This window comes from Poeciliopsis prolifica, unplaced genomic scaffold, assembly GCF_027474105.1.
Source record: "Poeciliopsis prolifica strain line A6 unplaced genomic scaffold, Auburn_PproV2 SCAFFOLD012, whole genome shotgun sequence".
In the NCBI taxonomy this organism is placed as follows: domain Eukaryota; kingdom Metazoa; phylum Chordata; class Actinopteri; order Cyprinodontiformes; family Poeciliidae; genus Poeciliopsis; species Poeciliopsis prolifica.
In genome coordinates this window covers 14,390,812-14,409,318 of record NW_026562387.1, presented here as the reverse complement: position 1 = coordinate 14,409,318, position 18,507 = coordinate 14,390,812, and the positions used below count along the sequence as shown (strand labels likewise).

General features: G+C 47.2%; 1 protein-coding gene across 1 annotated transcript in view; it reads left to right on the top strand.

Moving 5' to 3' along the window:
* The first annotated feature begins 14,077 nt into the window (after positions 1–14,077).
* The window catches only part of asap1b (ArfGAP with SH3 domain, ankyrin repeat and PH domain 1b), a 57,197-nt gene continuing 52,767 nt past the window's right edge, over positions 14,078–18,507 (top strand). The window contains 1 exon segment of the mRNA XM_055037884.1: positions 14,078–14,526. Coding sequence (XP_054893859.1) covers positions 14,401–14,526 — 126 coding nt within the window. The 5' untranslated portion in view covers positions 14,078–14,400.

The following is an 18,507-nucleotide window of genomic DNA, read 5'->3' as shown; positions in this document are numbered from 1 at the left end:
AGAGGGCCTCTCAGGGCCTGAGAGTCCTCAGAGGGCCTCTCAGGGCCTGAGAGTCCCTCAGAGGGCCTCTCAGGGCCTGAGAGTCCCTCAGAGGGCCTCTCAGGGCCTGAGAGTCCTCAGAGGGCCTCTCAGGGCCTGAGAGTCCCTCAGAGGGCCTCTCAGGGCCTGAGAGTCCCTCAGAGGGCCTCTCAGGGCCTGAGAGTCCCTCAGAGGGCCTCTCAGGGCCTGAGAGTCCCTCAGAGGGCCTCTCAGGGCCTGAGAGTCCCTCAGAGGGCCTCTCAGGGCCTGAGAGTCCCTCAGAGGCCTCTCAGGGCCTGAGAGTCCCTCAGAGGGCCTCTCAGGGCCTGAGAGTCCCTCAGAGGGCCTCTCAGGGCCTGAGAGTCCCTCAGAGGGCCTCTCAGGGCCTGAGAGTCCCTCAGAGGCCTCTCAGGGCCTGAGAGTCCCTCAGAGGGCCTCTCAGGGCCTGAGAGCCCTCAGAGGGCCTCTCAGGCCTGAGAGTCCCTCAGAGGGCCTTCAGGGCCTGAGAGTCCCTCAGAGGGCCTCTCAGGGCCTGAGAGTCCCTCAGAGGCCTCTCAGGGCCTGAGAGTCCCTCAGAGGGCCTCTCAGGGCCTGAGAGTCCCTCAGAGGGCCTCTCAGGGCCTGAGAGTCCCTCAGAGGGCCTCTCAGGGCCTGAGAGTCCCTCAGAGGGCCTCTCATGGCCTGAGAGTCCCTAAGAGGGCCTCTCAGGGCCTGAGAGTCCCTCAGAGGGCCTCTCAGGGCCTGAGAGTCCCTCAGAGGGCTCTCAGGGCCTGAGAGTCCCTCAGAGGGCCTCTCAGGGCCTGAGAGTCCCTCAGAGGGCCTCTCAGGGCCTGAGAGTCCCTCAGAGGGCCTCTCAGGGCCTGAGAGTCCTCAGAGGGCCTCTCAGGCCTGAGAGTCCCTCAGAGGGCCTCTCAGGGCCTGAGAGTCCCTCAGAGGGCCTCTCAGGGCCTGAGAGTCCCTCAGAGGGCCTCTCAGGGCCTGAGAGTCCCTCAGAGGGCCTCTCAGGGCCTGAGAGTCCCTCAGAGGGCCTCTCAGGGCCTGAGAGTCCCTCAGAGGGCCTCTCAGGGCCTGAGAGTCCCTCAGAGGCCTCTCAGGGCCTGAGAGTCCCTCAGAGGGCCTCTCAGGGCCTGAGAGTCCCTCAGAGGGCCTCTCAGGGACTGAGAGTCCCTCAGAGGGCCTCTCAGGGCCTGAGAGTCCCTCAGAGGGCCTCTCAGGGCCTGAGAGTCCCTCAGAGGGCCTCTCAGGGCCTGAGAGTCCTCAGAGGGCCTCTCAGGGCCTGAGAGTCCCTCAGAGGGCCTCTCAGGGCCTGAGAGTCCCTCAGAGGGCCTCTCAGGGCCTGAGAGTCCCTCAGAGGGCCTCTCAGGGCCTGAGAGTCCCTCAGAGGGCCTCTCAGGGCCTGAGAGTCCCTCAGAGGGCCTCTCAGGGCCTGAGAGTCCCTCAGAGTTGTTTTTTTTTTTTGGTTGCTCTTATGGACTGCGTAAACTGAGCACCTTTCCATTCGAAGTTCTACAAGTACCCCAAGGACCATCGGAACAGTTAGTCTTCCATGTTAAACTTTAAAAGTCCAGCTGTCTCTGGATAAGGAGTGTGCTTCAGACAGTTCCGCACACGTGTCTTGAACTCTCACTTTAGACCCAGTGAGAGTTTAACGTTGTCCATTGTTGCTCCCATGGACTGAGAACTTTAACTTCCTTCTCTTTCCAACATTTACAATAGTACATTCTGGATGCAGTGTATGGTGCAGACCATTCCATAAGCAGATCTTGAACTCCCTCCACTTTCCACCTCTCTGAGTAAAGCCTCCCTAACATGTGCGGAATAAAGCACATGTTAGAGAGTTGGCTCCCTCACTGACACTCTGCATACAGACTATGCTTCGCAGTGTTCCGCCTGCAGGTCTTGAACTCAGACCCACCGGAACCGCAACGCATGTCTTTACGCAGTGCGCCAGCCGAGCACTGACACATCAAGCCGCTCGAACTCCTAAAAGTACCTCAAAGTCGGTCTTCCGTGTTTAACTTTAAAACTCCAGCTGTCACTCTGGATAAAGAGGGTGCTTTGGACAATTCCGCCTGCAGGTCTTGAACTCAGACCCATCGGAACCGCAACGCATGTATTTACGCAGTGCCAAACCGAGCACTCACCCATCAAGCCGCTCGAACTCCTAAAAGTACCTCAAAGTCGGTCTTCCGTGTTTAACTTCAAAACTCCAGCTGTCACTCTGGATAAAGAGGGTGCTTTGGACAATTCCGCCTGCAGGTCTTGAACTCAGACCCATCGGAACCGCAACGCATGTCTTTACGCAGTGCGCCAACCGAGCACTCACCCATCAAGCCGCTCGAACTCCTAAAAGTACCTCAAAGTCGGTCTTCCGTGTTTAACTTTAAAACTCCAGCTGTCACTCTGGATAAAGAGGGTGCTTTGGACAATTCCGCCTGCAGGTCTTGAACTCAGCCCCATCGGAACCGCAACGCATGTCTTTACGCAGTGCGCCAACCGAGCACTCACCCATCAAGCCGCTCGAACTCCTAAAAGTACCTCAAAGTCGATCTTCCGTGTTTAACTTCAAAACTCCAGCTATCACTCTGGATAAATGGGGTGCTTGGGACCGTTCCTCACCCGGGTCTTGAACTCAGACCCATCGGAACCGCAACGCATGTCTTTACGCAGTGCACCAACCGAGCACTCACCATCAAGCCGCTCGAACTCCTAAAAGTACCTCAAAGTCGATCTTCCGTGTTTAACTTCAAAACTCCAGCTATCTGGATAAAGAGGGTACTTCGGACCGTTCCTCACCCGGGTCTTGAACTCAGACCCATCGGAACCGCAACGCATGTCTTTACGCAGTGCGCCAACCGAGCACTCACCCATCAAGCCGCTCGAACTCCTAAAAGTACCTCAAAGTCGGTCTTCGTGTTTAACTTCAAAACTCCAGCTGTCACTCTGGATAAAGAGGGTGCTTGGGACCGTTCCTCACCCGGTCTTGAACTCAGACCCATCGGAACCGCAACGCATGTCTTTACGCAGTGCACCAACCGAGCACTCACCCATCAAGCCGCTCGAACTCCTAAAAGTACCTCAAAGTCGATCTTCCGTGTTTAACTTCAAAACTCCAGCTATCTGGATAAAGAGGGTACTTCGGACCGTTCCTCACCCGGGTCTTGAACTCAGACCCATCGGAACCGCAACGCATGTCTTTACGCAGTGCGCCAACCGAGCACTCACCAATCAAACTGCTCGAACTCCTAAAAGTACCTCAAAGTCGGTCTTCCGTGTTTAACTTCAAAACTCCATCTATCACTCTGGATAAAGAGGGTGCTTCGGACCATTCCGCTGCAGGTCTTGAACTCAGACCCATCGGAACCGCAACGCATGTCTTTACGCAGTGCACCAACCGAGCACTCACCCATCAAGCCGCTCGAACTCCTAAAAGTACCTCAAAGTCGATCTTCCGTGTTTAACTTCAAAACTCCAGCTATCTGGATAAAGAGGGTACTTTGGACCGTTCCTCACCCGGGTCTTGAACTCAGACCCATCGGAACCGCAACGCATGTCTTTACGCAGTGCACCAACCGAGCACTCACCCATCAAGCCGCTCGAACTCCTAAAAGTACCTCAAAGTCGATCTTCCGTGTTTAACTTCAAAACTCCAGCTATCTGGATAAAGAGGGTACTTCGGACCGTTCCTCACCCGGGTCTTGAACTCAGACCCATCGGAACCGCAACGCATGTCTTTACGCAGTGCGCCAACCGAGCACTCACCCATCAAGCTGCTCGAACTCCTAAAAGTACCTCAAAGTCGGTCTTCCGTGTTTAACTTCAAACTCCAGCTGTCACTCTGGATAAAGAGGGTGCTTCGGACCATTCCGCCTGCAGGTCTTGAACTCAGACCCATCGGAACCGCAACGCATGTCTTTACGCAGTGCACCAACCGAGCACTCACCCATCAAGCCGCTCGAACTCCTAAAAGTACCTCAAAGTCGATCTTCCGTGTTTAACTTCAAAACTCCAGCTATCACTCTAGATAAAGAGGGTGCTTCGGACCGTTCCTCACCCGGGTCTTGAACTCATACCCATCGGAACCGCAACGCATGTATTTACGCAGTGCGCCAACCGAGCACTCACCCATCAAGCAGCTCGAACTCCTAAAAGTACCTCAAGTCGGTCTTCGTGTTTAACTTCAAAACTCCAGCTGTCACTCTGGATAAAGAGGGTGCTTGGGACCGTTCCTCACCCGGGTCTTGAACTCAGACCCATCGGAACCGCAACGCATGTCTTTACGCAGTGCACAACCGAGCACTCACCCATCAAGCCGCTCGAACTCCTAAAAGTACCCTCAAAGTCGATCTTCCGTGTTTTAACTTCAAAACTCCAGCTATCTGGATAAAGAGGGTACTTCGGACCGTTCCGCACCGGGTCTTGAACTCAGACCCATCGGAACCGCAACGCATGTCTTTATGCAGTGCGCCAACTGAGCACTCACCCATCAAGCAGCTCGAACTCCTAAAAGTACCTCAAAGTCGGTCTTCCGTGTTTGAGTCAGAGTTGTTTTTTTTTTGGTTGCTCTTATGGACTGCGTAAACTGAGCACCTTTCCATTCGAAGTTCTACAAGTACCCAAGGACCATCGGAACAGTAGTCTTCCATGTTAAACTTAAAAGTCCAGCTGTCTCTCTGGATAAGGAGTGTGCTTCAGACAGTTCCGCACACGGTGTCTTGAACTCTCACTTTAGACAGTGAGAGTTTAACGTTGTCCATTGTTGCTCCCATGGACTGAGAACTTTAACTTCCCTTCTCTTTCCAACATTTACAATAGTACATTCGGGATGCAGTGTATGGTGCAGACCATTCCATAAGCAGATCTTGAACTCCCTCCACTTTCCACCTCTCTGAGTAAAGCCTCCCTAACATGTGCGGAATAAAGCACATGTTAGAGAGTTGGCTCCCTCACTGACACTCCTGACATACAGACATGCTTCGCAGTGTTCCGCCTGCAGGTCTTGAACTCAGACCCACCGGAACCGCAACGCATGTCTTTACGCAGTGCGCAGCCGAGCACTGACACATATCAAGCCGCTCGAACTCCTAAAAGTACCTCAAAGTCGGTCTTCCGTGTTTAACTTTAAAACTCCAGCTGTCACTCTGGATAAAGAGGGTGCTTTGGACAATTCCGCCTGCAGGTCTTGAACTCAGACCATCGGAACGCAACGCATGTATTTACGCAGTGCGCCAACCGAGCACTCACCATCAAGCCGCTCGAAACTCCTAAAGTACCTCAAAGTCGGTCTTCCGTGTTTAACTTTAAAACTCCAGCTGTCACCTCTGGATAAAGAGGGTGCTTTGGACAATTCCGCCTGCAGGTCTTGAACTCAGACCCATCGGAACCGCAACGCATGTCTTTACGCAGTGCGCCAACCGAGCACTCACCCATCAAGCCGTCGAACTCCTAAAAGTACCTCAAAGTCGGGTCTTCCGTGTTTAACTTTAAAACTCCAGCTGTCACTCTGGATAAAGAGGGTGCTTTGGACATTCGCCTGCAGGTCTTGAACTCAGACCCATCGGAACCGCAACGCATGTCTTTACGCAGTGCGCCAACCGAGCACTCACCCATCAAGCCGCTCGAACTCCTAAAAGTACCTCAAAGTCGATCTTCCGTGTTTAACTTCAAAACTCCAGCTATCACTCTGGATAAATGGGGTGCTTGGACCGTTCCTCACCGGGTCTTGAACTCAGACCATCGGAACCGCAACGCATGTCTTTACGCAGTACACCAACCGAGCACTCACCCATCAAGCCGCTCGAACTCCTAAAAGTACCTCAAAGTCGATCTTCCGTGTTTAACTTCAAAACTCCAGCTATCTGGATAAAGAGGGTACTTCGACCGTTCCTCACCCGGGTCTTGAACTCAGACCCATCGGAACCGCAACGCATGTCTTTACGCAGTGCGCCAACCGAGCACTCACCCATCAAGCTGCTCGAACTCCTAAAGTACCTCAAGTCGGTCTTCCGTGTTTAACTTCAAAACTCCAGCTGTCACTCTGGATAAGAGGTGCTTGGGACCGTTCCTCACCCGGGTCTTGAACTCAGACCCATCGGAACGCAACGCATGTCTTTACGCAGTGCACCAACCGAGCACTCACCCATCAAGCCGCTCGAACTCCTAAAAGTACCTCAAAGTCGATCTTCCGTGTTTAACTTCAAAACTCCAGCTATCTGGATAAAGAGGGTACTTCGGACCGTTCCTCACCCGGGTCTTGAACTCAGACCAATCGGAACCGCAACGCATGTCTTTACGCAGTGCGCCAACCGAGCACTCACCCATCAAGCAGCTCGAACTCCTAAAAGTACCTCAAAGTCGGTCTTCCGTGTTTAACTTCAAACTCCAGCTGTCACTCTGGATAAAGAGGGTGCTTCGGACCATTCCGCCTGCAGGTCTTGAACTCAGACCCATCGGAACCGCAACGCATGTCTTTACGCAGTGCACCAACCGAGCACTCACCCATCAAGCCGCTCGAACTCCTAAAAGTACCTCAAAGTCGATCTTCCGTGTTTAACTTCAAAACTCCAGCTATCACTCTAGATAAAGAGGGTGCTTCGGACCGTTCCTCACCCGGGTCTTGAACTCAGACCCATCGGAACCGCAACGCATGTATTTACGCAGTGCGCCAACCGAGCACTCACCCATCAAGCAGCTCGAACTCCTAAAAGTACCTCAAAGTCGGTCTTCCGTGTTTAACTTCAAAACTCCAGCTGTCACTCTGGATAAAGAGGGTGCTGGGACCGTTCCTCACCCGGGTCTTGAACTCAGACCCATCGGAACCGCAACGCATGTCTTTACGCAGTGCACCAACCGAGCACTCACCCATCAAGCCGCTCAAACTCCTAAAAAGTACCTCAAAGTCGATCTTCCGTGTTTAACTTCAAAAAATCCAGCTATCTGGATAAAGAGGGTACTTCGGACCGTTCCTCACCCGGGTCTTGAACTCAGACCCATCGGAACCGCAACGCATGTCTTTACGCCGTGCGCCAACCGAGCACTCACCATCAAGCAGCTCGAACTCCTAAAAGTACCTCAAAGTCGGTCTTCCGTGTTTGAGTCCCTCAGAGGGCCTCTCAGGGCCTGAGAGTCCCTCAGAGGGCCTCTCAGAGGGCCTCTCAGGGCCTGAGAGTCCCTCAGAGGGCCTCTCAGAGGGCCTCTCAGGGCCTGAGAGTCCCTCAGAGGGCCTCTCAGAGGGCCTCTCAGAGGGCCTCTCAGGGCCTGAGAGTCCCTCAGAGGGCCTCTCAGGGCCTGAGAGTCCCTCAGAGGGCCTCTCAGGGCCTGAGAGTCCCTCAGAGGGCCTCTCAGGGCCTGAGAGTCCCTCAGAGTTTTTTTTTTTTTTTTGGTTGCTCTTATGGACTGCGTAAACTGAGCACCTTTCCATTCGAAGTTCTACAAGTACCCAAGGACCATCGGAACAGTTAGTCTTCCATGTTAAACTTTAAAAGTCCAGCTGTCTCTCTGGATAAGGAGTGTGCTTCAGACAGTTCCGCACACGTGTCTTGAACTCTCACTTTAGACCCAGTGAGAGTTTAACGTTGTCCATTGTTGCTCCCATGGACTGAGAACTTTAACTTCCTTCTCTTTCCAACATTTACAATAGTACATTCTGGATGCAGTGTATGGTGCAGACCATTCCATAAGCAGATCTTGAACTCCCTCCACTTTCCACCTCTCTGAGTAAAGCCTCCCTAACATGTGCGGAATAAAGCACATGTTAGAGAGTTGGCTCCCTCATGACACTCTGCATACAGACTATGCTTCGCAGTGTTCCGCCTGCAGGTCTTGAACTCAGACCCATCGGAACCGCAACGCATGTCTTTACGCAGTGCGCCAACCGAGCACTCACCCATCAAGCCGCTCGAACTCCTAAAAGTACCTCAAAGTCGGTCTTCCGTGTTTAACTTTAAAACTCCAGCTGTCACTCTGGATAAAGAGGGTGCTTGGACAATTCCGCCTGCAGGTCTTGAACTCAGACCCATCGGAACCGCAACGCATGTCTTTACGCAGTGCGCCAACCGAGCACTCACCATCAAGCCGCTCGAACTCCTAAAAGTACCTCAAAGTCGGTCTTCCGTGTTTAACTTTAAAACTCCAGCTGTCACTCTGGATAAAGAGGGTGCTTTGGACAATTCCGCCTGCAGGTCTTGAACTCAGACCCATCGGAACCGCAACGCATGTCTTTACGCAGTGCGCCAACCGAGCACTCACCCATCAAGCCGCTCGAACTCCTAAAAGTACCTCAAAGTCGATCTTCCGTGTTTAACTTCAAAACTCCAGCTGTCACTCTGGATAAAGAGGGTGCTTCCGTCCGTTCCGCACCCGGGTCTTGAAGTCAGACCCATCGGAACCGCAACACATGTCTTTACGCAGTGCGCCAACCGAGCACTCACACATCAAGCCGCTCGAACTCCTAAAAGTACCTCAAAGTCGGTCTTCCGTGTTTAACTTAAAACTCCAGCTGTCACTCTGGATAAAGAGGGGGCTTTGGACAATTCCGCCTGCAGGTCTTGAACTCAGACCCATCGGAACCGCAACGCATGTCTTTACGCAGTGCGCCAACCGAGCACTCACCATCAAGCCGCTCGAACTCCTAAAAGTTCCTCAAAGTCGGTCTTCCGTGTTTAACTTTAAAACTCCAGCTGTCACTCTGGATAAAGAGGGTGCTTCAGACCATTCCGCCTGAAGGTCTTGAACTCAGACCCATCGAAGCGCAACGCATGTCTTTACGCAGTGCGCCAACCGAGCACTCACCCATCAAACGCTCGAACTCCTAAAAGTACCTCAAAGTCGATCTTCCGTGTTTAACTTCAAAACTCCAGCTGTCACTCTGGATAAAGAGGGTGCTTCCGTCCGTTCCGCACCCGGGTATTGAAGTCAGACCCATCGGAACCGCAACACATGTCTTTACGCAGTGCGCCAACCGAGCACTCACACATCAAGCCGCTCGAACTCCTAAAAGTACCTCAAAGTCGGTCTTCCGTGTTTAACTTTAAAACTCCAGCTGTCACTCTGGATAAAGAGGGTGCTTCAGACCATTCCGCCTGAAGGTCTTGAACTCAGACCCATCGGAACCACAACGCATGTCTTTACGCAGTGCGCCAACCGAGCACTCACCAATCAAACTGCTTGAACTCCTAAAAGTACCTCAAAGTCGGTCTTCCGTGTTTAACTTCAAAACTCCATCTATCACTCTGGATAAAGAGGGTGCTTCGGACCATTCCGCCTGCAGGTCTTGAACTCAGACCCATCGGAACCGCAACGCATGTCTTTACGCAGTGCACCAACCGAGCACTCACCCATCAAGCGCTCGAACTCCTAAAAGTACCTCAAAGTCGATCTTCCGTGTTTAACTTCAAAACTCCAGCTATCACTCTGGATAAATGGGGTGCTTGGGACCGTTCCTCACCCGGGTCTTGAACTCAGACCCATCGGAACTGCAACGCATGTCTTTACGCAGTGCACCAACCGAGCACTCACCCATCAAGCCGCTCGAACTCCTAAAAGTACCTCAAAGTCGATCTTCCGTGTTTAACTTCAAAACTCCAGCTATCTGGATAAAGAGGGTACTTCGGACCGTTCCTCACCCGGGTCTTGAACTCAGACCCATCGGAACCGCAACGCATGTCTTTACGCAGTGCGCCAACCGAGCACTCACCCATCAAGCTGCTCGAACTCCTAAAAGTACCTCAAAGTCGGTCTTCCGTGTTTAACTTCAAAACTCCAGCTATCACTCTGGATAAATGGGGTGCTTGGGACCGTTCCTCACCCGGGTCTTGAACTCAGACCCATCGGAACCGCAACGCATGTCTTTACGCAGTGCACCAACCGAGCACTCACCCATCAAGCCGCTCGAACTCCTAAAAGTACCTCAAAGTCGATCTTCCGTGTTTAACTTCAAAACTCCAGCTATCACTCTAGATAAAGAGGGTGCGTCGGACCGTTCCTCACCCGGGTCTTGAACTCAGACCCATCGGAACCGCAACGCATGTCTTTACGCAGTGCGCCAACCGAGCACTCACCCATCAAGCAGCTCGAACTCCTAAAAGTCCCTCAGAGGGCCTCTCAGGGCCTGAGAGGCCCTCAGAGGGCCTCTCAGGGCCTGAGAGGCCCTCTGAGAGTCCCTCAGAGTTATGGTGTTGGTAGGGATCGTTCTCACTGCTGCATTCACATTCTCAATGAGACTTTCTGATGGTACTTCACTCAGCCGTTGTAATTGGCGCCGGGGAGGCCTGGTTGTCATTCGGGTCATGATTCTCTCTCTCAGGTCAGCAGCTGTCTCGTTCAGCTCTGTTTCGCTCATTGGGGCCGTGTATCCCCTCACTGGGTGGGGACTTGTAGTTAAGTCCCCACAGTCCTGACATCCGGGTTCCTCCCTTTTGCCGTAGCATTTGTGTTGTATCTCGTCAATCTCATGTTGTGATAGCAGTTGCCGTTTGCGGATGTTGGAACACTGAGCTACTAGTTGTTTAGCGCTTAGTGTTGACTGGGGATGTCGAAGTAACCATTCCTTCCCCAGTCTTTGCATGTAACCTCTCTCACTAGGGTTACTTGAGTAGTAGCATTCCAACAGATCCACATTTTCATCTCTCGCCCATTTCCGTCTTGTTCCAGTAGCCCATTTGTCATCAAGGTGCTCTGGTTCCCCAACACCTGACGCAGACCTTGTTTGGCCGGGCGACGTCTGAGCCGGCATGTTATGCAACTTAGTATCTCTCATGGTATGAGGTAGGCAGTAGCTTGAAGGGTCTTGCCTACGGACCCAGACTGGATTCGAACCCTGCCCTCTCGGGTGATATACTGATGCCTTATGTATTGAGCTATCCAGTCAGCTATATATATATATATATATATATATATATATATATATATATATATATATATATATATATATATATATATATATATATATATATATATATATATATATATATAAATTCCCTTCTCACCCACCGCGGGTGGTTCTTATCCTCTGAGCTCGGGTCCTCTACCAGAGGCCTTGGAGCTTGAGGGTTCTGCGCAGTATCTTGGCTGTGCCAAGGACTGCACATTTCTGGACTGAGATGTCTGATGTTGTTCCTGGGATCTGTTGTAGCCACTGCTCCAGTTTGGGGGTTACTGCCCCGAGGGCCCCGATGACCACAGGCACCACTGTGGTCTTCACCTTCCAGGCCCTCTCCAGTTCTTCCCTGAGGCCCTGGTATTTCTCCACTTTCTCGTGCTCCTTTTTCCTGATGTTGCAATCACTTGGTATTGCTACATCTACCACAACGGCTTTCCTCTGATGTTTATCCACTACGACAATGTCTGGTTGGTTCGCCATTACCATTTTGTCTGTCTGGATCTGGAAGTCCCACAGGATCTTAGCTCTGGCGTTCTCCACCACCTTTGGGGGTGTTTCCCACTTTGATCTCGGGGTTTCCAGTCCATATTCTGCACAGATGTTTCTGTACACTATGCCTGCCACTTGGTTATGTCGTTCCATGTACACTTTCCCTGCCAGTATCTTGCACCCTGCTGTGATGTGCTGGACTGTCTCAGGGGCCTCCTTGCACAACCTACACCTTGGGTCTTGTCTGGTGTGGTAGATCTGGGCCTCTATTGCTCTGGTGTTTAGGGCCTGTTCCTGGGCGGCCAGGATGAGGGCCTCTGTGCTGTCCTTGAGTCCAGCTTTTTCCAGCCATTGGTAGGATTTACTGATATCAGCCACTTGGGTTATTTGCTGGTGGTACATCCCATGTAGGGGCTTGTCCTCCCATGATGTATACATATATATATATGTATATATATTTATACATATATATATACATATATATATGATGGAGGTGGATAAACATTGACGTCACGTCAGTAACTGATTTACATTTAAATGCTTCGTGTTTTCGCTGGCTGTCACGTCACGCGCGGGTCTGTCTTTGGATGTTCCGTTGACCAGTTAAGTTCTGCTGCAACAGAAGTGATTTCCAAATCTGTGCTCTGCTGTCATTATTATTTTCTGTACGTCGTCTTCTGTTGCAGCGAATCACTCTGCAGGCAGAGAGTCCCAGCGCGCATGCGTACAGTGGCTCATCGTCCCCGTCAACCAGGCGAAATGGGTGGGAAAGAAATGCGTGAAGTTAACGCCAACGCCGCGAAAAAAAGAGTGGGTTGGGTTTTCAAAATTAAAGCACAACGACAGAGATTCTATTTTGTTACTTTAGATATATTTTACTTTGCCGAAAAGATCTAATATGCCTGAATTTAAACAATCCTCCAAAGAAGAGTGGGACAAAAGAGTGAGACGCAAAAGAAAGATCACAAGTTATTATAAAGTCTCAGTGATGGTTGTTATTGCCAAGGTTTGCAAAACCAATTATAAAGGTTGTTTGGGATATTTTTCCCTTATTAATAAATAAATAAAGTAAATGATTAAAAATGCATTTGTTTGCTGTTGTTGTGTTTGTCTGATATTAAAGCTTTTTGACTATATTGAAGTCAGAAAGCAAAATGTCACAAAAGAATTGAAGTGTTTTTCCCTCCGCAATCACAAATATTTATTTATTTTTAAATATATTTCACACACCATAAACATGACAAAAAAATATCTAGACATTTTAAAACTAAAAGGAAATAATAAAAAAAGTTCACTCTGATTGAAATGGAGAAATGTACTTTAGGTTAAAGAAACATCTAAAAAAAAAAAAAAACATTTGACTAGTCCAGATGAGTCCTCTTCTTACCTAAACCAATGTACTGTCTTTGATTAGTAAATCACAATAACTATACTTTAGTGGATGGACAGTGTTATTTTATAAAATACATGGAAAGAATAATCAAATTATGTCTGTTATTATGGAGTAATGTAAGAAATTCTAAGTAATGACATTCGCAAAACAGTGAAACCACTGATTGTATATCTTGAATTAATTCTCAAACTCTGTTCAGTCTACTAACCAGGTTCTGGTTCTGCTGGAGGTTCCTTCTTGTTAAAGGGGAGTTTTTTCTCTCCACTGTCGCTGCTTGGTTGAATGCTGCAAGTCAATGACTAATTTGAATAATAAATTAAATACACTGCATTGTTTGATAAGTAGAATGGATATATGTTTGGATGAAAGTGACTGTTTTGGCACAATATAACTAAACTGAATTGAACTGAATGAGAATAAAAAAATTATCTGATATTCAGTTCAATTCAGTTCAGTAAAATGTTATTAATTCCCCAAAAGGCAATTAAACAAAATGCAATGAACAGCAGCAGTGCTTACAAAAATAGACATGTATCCACATAGAAACAGCTTAAAGAAAGTACATGAGCATGTAATGCTAAAAAGAAGTTTAAAAACTGACATGAAGAACAGTTTTAGATAAGGAGATGAAATTCTCTGGGGACAATATTAACATCAATATATGAATTGATCCAGATTTCTCATGTATTGGGTTGCTTTTCGAAGCAAAACAAAATTGCGCCATAAAAAAAAATAAATCAAAACAGAGTTAATTAAATATATATACGTATAGATGACTGGAAACAAATAATTGAAGAAGGTTGTGCTAAAAAGTTTCGATTTTCATACCCAAAGCATGGACTTTTATTTTGAAACTCTTGATCGGAAGCCGCCCTTTCTCAAACCGTTATCTTGACTCTGCCTCCTCGCTCAGCTCTGAACGCGGCCGAGCAGCAGGAGAGAGTGGCAGTGAATGTGTCCGAGGCACCGTTTAGCTGTTTAGAGAAAAAAAGAAACACACAAAAAAAACTCAAAAACTACGGCGGAAGAAGAGAGGACCAAACCCCGGTGCGGACCCACACGACCTCGGCTTTACCCTGGACTATGATAACCCTCAAACAGAGGCTGGTAATAACGGGACGCTGTGTTTTTTTTGACGACAAGCGGCTTATTGCACATCTGTAGAGCATAATGAAGGCATCCGCTATTCTTCACGGGTTTTCCTCCAGCGTTTAGCCACAGCACTATTTAGAAATGCGTCGCTCTTTAGACGTCCTCTGAAGGGAAAAAACACACACATATAGAGAGAGTCATCGAGGGGGAGCTAGCTGGTTGAGAATTGTGCTAAAAATCCTCCTCCCGTGGCCTTTGGAGGACAGTGAAGTCATTTGAGAAGGAGGAGAAGAAGACACGTCCAGATCATCATCCCTGATAGTTTTACACAGTTTCTGCAGAGGAAAATAAACGGCGCTGGCTTTCCCGTCGATCCGATCCAGACCCCGCCGGCTATCTTAATCATTCTTCCTTCAGATCTTACATGGTTTTGCCTTTCTGAGCAGCCATCGCCGACCCTTTTGTGGGCATTTATCCCCCCTCCATCCTACCCCCCCTCTCTCTCACACACACACCGTTAAATTAAAGGATGCCGGATCAAATATCGGTGTCCGAGTTTCTCTCGGAGACAACAGAGGATTACAATTCTCCGACGACGTCCAGCTTCACCACCCGCATGCAGAGCTGCAGGAACACAGTGAATGTGCTGGAGGAGGTAAGAAAAGATGGAAAAATGTGACTTTATATGTCGATCCCACCAATCTCAGGGATGCTGCTTTTATAAATCCACACCACGCAGCTCATTTAACGTGCAATCCACATGTTTGAGAGCTTTGCATAGACAAGATGCATGGCAATCAGAGAAGAAAATAACTGCACCTGTTGCTTTAAAGCTACATTTTCCCAACCATCAGCCTGTAAAAACAAATATTTTCCCAAATGCATTCAGTCAGATTTACCTAATCTATTTTATCTGTCCAACCAGAGATGTGGAGTAATAATATAATAGAGGATGAGGATGGCTTTTGTTGGAGGAGTGAAGGAAATGGAAGGATGTGCACTCAAGGCCTGCAGCTCTCTGTGTTCAGGATTACATAACTCAGGGCTTTGGAGTGTGCTGCCAGGCTGTAGCTGAGTGTGTGTGTGTGTGTTTGTGCGACAGAAAGACCTATTTTAGTCACAGGCAGTCAGATGTGGATCCCTCTCTTTCAAACATACACTCAGGAATGAGTGCATTTTTAAAAAGCGAATAAATTCAGGTCAGGTGATGTTTGTGTTTGCATGGGTTTCTTTGTTCCCAGCCCTGTCTTGGTGTGATTAAATGGAGCATCATACCAGGAGAGCAGCACACACCTTCGCCATCGTCCTCTGATGCCCAAATGTGACCTAATTCCCCCCACTTCCAACAACTGCAAGCCCAAATTACATCAGGGATGCAGTATTTAGTGTAATCTCCCATGTAAGGTAGCATGAGCTTTAACTGTGACACCCAAAGCTCCATTTGCAATGCTTGAAATACAAATTAAAGACAGTATAAATGTAAAAGAGACGATAGATTTAAACTATTTGTATGGAGTAACACATTATTTGGAAGTGGAAGGAAAATGGTGCAATGAAAATATGAAAAGTGCAGTTTCCACACATATTCAACCCACTTTACTCTGGTATTCTTAAATGAAATCCAATCAGCGTTTAGAAAACACCTAACTGGACTCTTCCTGTGTGTAATTGAACTTTGTATGACGTTTATTATTGAACATTAGTGAACTAATGGCATAATTAAGATAAATAAACACTGCAGACAGATCAGGGATGACGCTCTGGAGAAGTTTAAAGCATTATTTTTGAAACTTTGAAACATTTTACAGAGCTCCTTTCAATAAATCATCTGAAAGTATGGCACAACTGAAAACCAGAATTGCTGGAAAATGATGCTCCAGTGAGATGAGAGCAAAACTCAACCGTTTGGTATATGCAAAAACACGGTAGTGGTAGAATTATGCTGTAGGGAAGCTGGTCAGAGTTGAATGCAGATGGATGGAGGTAAATGCAAGGAAACTCTGGAAGAAGACTTTAGACTTGGTGTATGTTCTTCCAGAACGGTCCAGTCAAAGTCCAGGCGTTTGTCCCACTGAGAATCTGTGGCTGAACGTCACAGTTTATTAGATGTGAAATGATTAATTATGATGAATCAATGACTGAAATAACCACCATCTAATTTAGGAATTTATTAACTGTTACCTGGAGTATTTAGACTCAAAAAAAGACCAATTGTATATAGAACAATAACTGAAGCAGTAATAACTGAAAACTGTAGAATAAATATATACATTTTGCATTTAAGATAATAAAAAGACTGTCTGTATATACGTTTTTCCCAGAACTTCTGAAGTTGCATAATTTTAGCTTCACCTGATTAAAAGTCTGTAAGAAAATCTCTTACTAAGCACATTTTACTATCCATTTATTAACTCATTAATCCAAAACTGAATCAATATATTGCTGATGTTAAGTAAAGCAGAAAAAACTGAGCTTTTCACATGTTGAAGTATTTCTTTATCTGCATATGCATCATTTGCTACAAATAACCAAAGCACACATCAGAAGAATGCTATTTTATTGCATGTTGGGCGTTGACATGTTCATTTTCTTACTTGAATAAGAAAATAAATTATTTGTGAAAATACATTTTCATTGTATTTATAATGTTGTATAAAAAGGCTTAAGCAGTTAGATGAAAACCTGCAGAATGTGCTATTTTCTTCACCTGATTAATCAATACAATAATTGACTAATAAAATAATTGTTAGTTGCTCTCCATTCAATTTAACTGAGCTTAAGAGACTTTGCAAAGAAGAATGCAAATCTCTAGATGTGTAAGGCTGAGCAAGGTGATTCTGGAGGCTAGAATAAAAGCATGCCCCACTTTTAAGAGTTTTATTTGTAAAAACAAATCTGCTCTGCTCATTTGTGTCAGCTAAAATCCCCATATATGAGTTTGTAGAATGTAAAGACGCGGAAAAGGTTGGGAGTCGGCGTCTAAACTCCTGATTCCAGTTTGTTTTATCATATTTTTAGAAAGTCTCTCCAGAACGCAAGTCAGGGCTGTGTTTATCCTCAACATGGAGCCACACTCCGAGTCTGCTGACTTTTAACAAGGAGAAGGCTCGCATCATGAATCACCTCCCTGGCTCCGTGCCTCTGATCCGGGGAGGCTGCTGCTGCTGCAGCACAAACGAAAAACATCTGTCGGACAGGGCGGCCATGTGCGCGGCGCTTCAGTAGCCGCTCTGGAATTTCTGCAGGGATCACATGACGGAGAAGACTATTATGAAGAGCGAAAACAGAGCGCAGCATCCTCCTGGGAGTTTAAAACAAAGATGCGCCTGGAAAACTTTCAGGACGAGGGGGGAAATACACCCAAAGTAAACGCCGCGTTTATTGAAATCCATGATGTTTACGTCGCCTTTCTTCCTTTCCTCTCCAAGTAATTTCCTTGGTATGTTGACAAGGTAAATTATGCAACGGTACGGCGTAAATATTTAATACTGAAACCTGAGGGAGAGATTTGACCCAGCAGGAGAGTTGTCATTCTCCCTGTGCTTCCACTGAGTCATGAGGAGGAAAAAAAAAACTGCTGCTGCATCATGTCGTCTCAACTCAGCTCTGAGGATAAATTATTGATCAGTTTGCATTAATGACATGAAAACATTAATGTTTTGCCTTTAGAAACATCATCTCCGGTGTTTACACTCGGATCAGATCAGAAGTGAGGAAAACATGGAGCCGCCAGATGGAGAGATAAAGTTTTAAAAATAGCCACTCTTGCTTTGTCTGCCTTAGACAAAGGAGTTGAGATGTATGTGTGTGTGCATGCGTGTGTATGGCAGTGTCACTGGGGGTATTATAAGTGTGTGTTTGCTGTGGGGGTGGCAAACCGGAAGCTGGTAGATGTGTCTGGCTTTTATTTTTGCTGTCATCTTCGGTGCAAAGCAAATCGTTGTGGTGTTGTTCCCACAGAGCACATGGCAGAGAGAGAGAGAGAGAAAGTATGTGTGTGTAGCTTGGATTATTCTGTTGGTGGATTTAGAGATGACTGTTTTGTTTGTCAGATTCTGGAGATAATTTCTGTTTTTCATCAGCAGGATTTTTGCCCCTTAAATCAGAAGAAAATTCAGCAAATAGTTGACTAGTCATCTTTTTGTCTGTTCTCTTTTATAAGTGACTAATAAATGTAACATTTTTACTCATTTGAGTCTTGAAAATACTTATTTGAAATTAAATATATTCAGTTGATGTTTTTATGAGTGCTCTATTTCTTTGTATTGTCCAGATTTGTTAATTTTATATAAAATGATGGAGCGAAAACCAGAAAAATCTCTAAATTTAGGACATAAATTAGTTTTCTAATTTAAAAGCATGCCGTTAGGGGTGGATAATATTGACTTAAAGTTGTTTTTATTTATTGATCTTGTGATACTGATAAACACAATGATTTGAAGTTTTTATTACTTTTTATAGGTAGCTGTATGGCTACCTGTCACAGAAATTATATTCCCACAAATACAAAGACTGCTCTAGAAAATCATTCCCATTGGTATCATGATTCTGTAGCACCGCCAGTCACATAAAAAAGTGTGATTTCTATCATTTAATTGCAAACACTGACTGCATTTAATCATATTTTCAAATTTAT